Source organism: Limulus polyphemus, unplaced genomic scaffold (assembly GCF_000517525.1).
Source record: "Limulus polyphemus unplaced genomic scaffold, Limulus_polyphemus-2.1.2 Scaffold12907, whole genome shotgun sequence".
Lineage (NCBI taxonomy): Eukaryota > Metazoa > Arthropoda > Merostomata > Xiphosura > Limulidae > Limulus > Limulus polyphemus.
Window position 1 is genome coordinate 1 of NW_013678517.1, and position 4,258 is coordinate 4,258.

Consider the following 4,258-nt stretch of genomic DNA (forward strand, 5'->3'; position numbering starts at 1 on the left):
GATGTAAGTGTCATGTTTTACTTTACATCAACTACTGTACTCTGTGTGCTGTAACATGATTAAAGTGTCATGTTTTACTTTACATCAACTACTGTACTCTGTGTGCTGTAACATGATTAAAGTGTCATGTTTTACTTTACATCTACTACTATACTCTGTGTGCATTAACTTTGATGTAAGTGTCATGTTTTACTTTACATCAACTACTGTACTCTGTGTGCTGTAACATGATTAAAGTGTCATGTTTTACTTTACATCTACTACTATACTCTGTGTGCTGTAACATGATTAAGTGTCATGTTTTACTTTACATCTACTACTATACTCTGTGTACTGTAACATGATTAAAGTGTCATGTTTTACTTTACATCTACTACTATACTCTGTGTGCTGTAACATGATTAAAGTGTCATGTTTTACTTTTCATCAACTACTGTACTCTGTGTGCTGTAACATGATTAAAGTGTCATGTTTTACTTTACATCAACTATTATACTCTCTGTGCTGTAACATGATATGTCAAGGACCAGTACATTTTGTAGCTACATTAATTGAAAGTTAATTTTTTCATTGGTTGATTCTAGAATTGTATAAAACAAACAAACTATTTTCATTTCTTTTATTAACTACATATTGCTACTAAGGTTAGTGATGAGTTATAATTATGGTTTTGTTTCTTCTTTGCAGGTTAAGTTTTGGTCACAACATATATCTTTCATTCTGGTAGGCGTTATTGTCGTGACCTCTATTCGTGGTCTACTCATCACCTTAACAAAAGTAAACTCTGTTTCTCAACTTATATGTTAAAATTGTCATCAGTAACTCAGTAGTCCTGAATTAATTATTAGTTATTTTATGCTGTTTCTAATGTTAAGATGTGTTGTTTTCTATTGTTTAAACAGATTTACAGTTTTTTGTCTGTTGATTTACAATATTAAAAGTAAAGTTTTTGATAAGTTTGTTTCTGCTGTGCACAGAAATAAATAAGTGTACTATTTTTATGTGTTTACATGTTTTATAGCAGTTAAAACTTGACCTGTATCTAATGGTATTATTTTCTCTAACAGAGAACTCCAGAGCTCAACTTCTATGTATGTTAGTTTCTCTTAACGTAGACATCCATAGTCTGCTGTTTTCTAAACTTCTCCACTTCTGTGTATGTTAGTTTATCTTAATGTATACATCCATAGTCTGCTGTTTTCTAAACTTCTATGTATGTTAGTTTCTCTTAATGTAGACATCCATAGTCTGCTGTTTTCTAAACTTCTCCACTTCTGTGTATGTTAGTTTATCTTAATGTATACATCCATAGTCTGCTGTTTTCTAAACTTCTTGGCTACATGTATACATTGGTTGATATCAGTAGTAATGATGTTTGTAATGAGATTGTGTTTCAGTTAAAATCATTAGTAATGATGTTTATGTTTCAGTTAAAATCATTAGTAATGATGTTTATGTTTCAGTTAAAATCATTAGTAATGAAGTTTGTGTTTCAGTTAAAATCATTAGTAATGAAGTTTGTGTTTCAGTTAACATCAGTAGTAATGATGTTTATGTTTCAGTTAAAATCATTAGTAATGATGTTTGTGTTTCAGTTAACATCAGTAGTAATGATGTTTGTAATGAGATTCTGTTTCAGCTAAAATCATTAGTAATGAGATTGTTTTTCTATTCCAGTTCTTCTATGCTATTTCTAGCACCAAATCTTCAAACATCATAGTTCTAGCTTTAGCCCAGATAATGGTAGGTGGCATTTCAAGTTTTATCACCAAATCATCAGACACTTTACTATTAGCTTTAGCCCAGGTAATGGTAACTAGTATTTCAAGATTTATCACCAAATCTTCAAACACTTTACTATTAGCTTTAGCCCAGATAATGGTAGGTTGTATTTCAAGATTTATAACTAAGTCAAACATTGTAGTTGTAGCTTTATCCCAGGTAATTGTAGGTGGTATTTCAAGGTTTATAACCAAGTCTTCAAACACTTTACTATTAGCTTTAGCCCAGATAATTATACGTGGTATTTCAAGGTTTATGGCTAAGTCAAACATTGTAGTTGTAGCTTTAGCCCAGATAATGGTAGGTTGTATTTCAAGATTTATAACTAAGTCAAATATTGTAGTTGTTGCTTTAGCCCAGATAATTGTAGGTGGTATTTCAAGGTTTATAACTAAGTCAAACATTGTAGTTGTTGCTTTAGCCCAGATAATGGTAGGTTGTATTTCAAGATTTATAACTAAGTCAAATATTGTAGTTGTTCCTTTAGCCCAGATAATTGTAGGTGGTATTTCAAGGTTTATAGCTAAGTCAAACATTGTAGTTGTAGCTTTAGACCAGATAATTGTACACGGTATTTCAATGTTTATCACCAAGCCATCAAACTTTGTAGATATAGATTTACCTTTTGGTTGGGGGATAACATTTGAATCCTCATGTTGGGACCCTTTATCAAATCCCAAAAAAGAACTAATGGAACTCGAAACAAGTCGATGTCAACATGTGATATAGGTATTTATACCAACCTTAAACATTTTCAGTGAATTATTTATTTTGGTACTGTACTGATGTAAACATTAAGTTGGCTGTAAACATTGTGGTTATAAAAACATTGTTTAAGATAGATTATTCTTTCTTTATATTTTGTGTCTGCACACGTTACCTTATTCCTGTGGACCTACTTGTTAATGACATTTGTATGAACATACTGGTGAAAACTTAACTAAGCATTATGTAAAAACTGGTTTAATTTAATTTTGCTTTACATTTTACTAATTTAAGCATTCCACTAACATTTCTTTATCAGTAGGCACAGAATTAAATATATTTAATTTTTTGATTGGCTCTTCTGATTTCACTTAACACAATAATTTATATTGTAGAGGGACTTAACATTGGATATGAGAGCAATATTTTAAAGGGAATAGGTACATTTGTTGTAAAATAAACCTATATTTCTTCTAATTACTTCACTGACAAACACTTCAGAAATCCTATTATTATTATATTTTTTTTAGTATCAGGAAAGTTGCCAACAGAGGTCACTTGAAAATTTTAAATTAATAAGAGTGAAATCAGTTAAATATGGATTTTAAAATGTGAAATAAATATCCATTGCATGTGATGTATTCTCCCAGAATATTCTGAGTTTGCCTAATTATAGTAGAGATCATGGAGGGAATTTTTTCTTGGTCTTGTTATGGTCTGATTGACAGAAGAAAAGCACAGAGCTGATAAGCCTAAAAAAAGCTAAAAACAAATAATTTTTAAAAGCCAACAATGTGTATAAAATTTGATAGATATGAAGGCTTATTTATTCCCAAAATAATTTTTTATGGTATTTATTCATTATTTTGGCAATATATAAATCCTTCATGTTTTTTTATGCCTTTTGATTGTTGAAGTGGTCATTTTCTATTTATTTTGAATGTGAAATTCTTTAAGTCAGTGAAATAATAGTAAGTAGACTTAGATAAGCGAATCAAGTGTTCTTCAGCCAGACGTTCTTAAAGAGGAACATTTTAAAATATTATAAAATACCTATTCATTGTATAGTCAGTTCCCTAAAACTTGGTCAAATTTGTATTTTATTTATGTTAAAGTGATACAAGTAGTTGTTATGTTGTTTTTTTGTGATTTTTTTGTACATATAAGTACATACACACATACCCATCCATACACGTACACAACTTAATTGCTTTAAACATAACAATCCCAGAAGTAGTGTTGAGGAACTTTATATAGTCCCTTAGGTTAACCCAAAAACTAATTTGTTTTATACCCTTATTTCGGATTATTGTTTATCAGAATGTAAACTACTTTCTTTATTCCGTAAAGCAATGTTTGTTGAGTGAAATTGGTTTAATACTGTTGTTTTATGATTGGCGTGTTTTACAGGGAATGTACTTTGTATCATCTGTTCTTCTTATGAGGATGAACATGCCTCCAGAGTACAGGTAAGTTTTATCGAAACTTGCTACGATAGTTTTAGGTAATGTGAGCAGTTCGACTCTAGTCCAGAATTGTTAGAAAACTGTTTTGATATTAATTTACTGCTAAGAAACCAAGTGTCTTATTGATAAATATATAATTTACTGCTAAGAAACCAAGTGTCTTATTGATAAATATATAATTTACTGCTAAGAAACCAAGTGTCTTATTGATAAATATATAATTTACTGCTTAGAAACCAAGTGTCTTATTGATAAATATATAATTTACTGCTTAGAAACCAAGTGTCTTATTGATAAATATATAA

The 4,258-nt window shown here is 29.8% G+C and overlaps 1 protein-coding gene across 2 annotated transcripts in view; it reads left to right on the forward strand.

Annotated features, from left to right (window-relative positions):
* Positions 1-613: 613 nt before the first annotated feature.
* LOC106477116 (Golgi pH regulator-like) overlaps positions 614-4,258 on the forward strand; it is a 5,212-nt gene continuing 1,567 nt past the window's right edge. The window contains exons 1-3 of one of the 2 annotated variants that reach the window (XM_022380800.1): positions 614-777; positions 1,678-1,743; positions 3,898-3,956. In XM_022380800.1, coding sequence (XP_022236508.1) covers positions 652-777; positions 1,678-1,743; positions 3,898-3,956 — 251 coding nt within the window. In that variant the 5' untranslated portion in view covers positions 614-651. The other variant, XM_022380799.1, reaches the window with a different exon arrangement.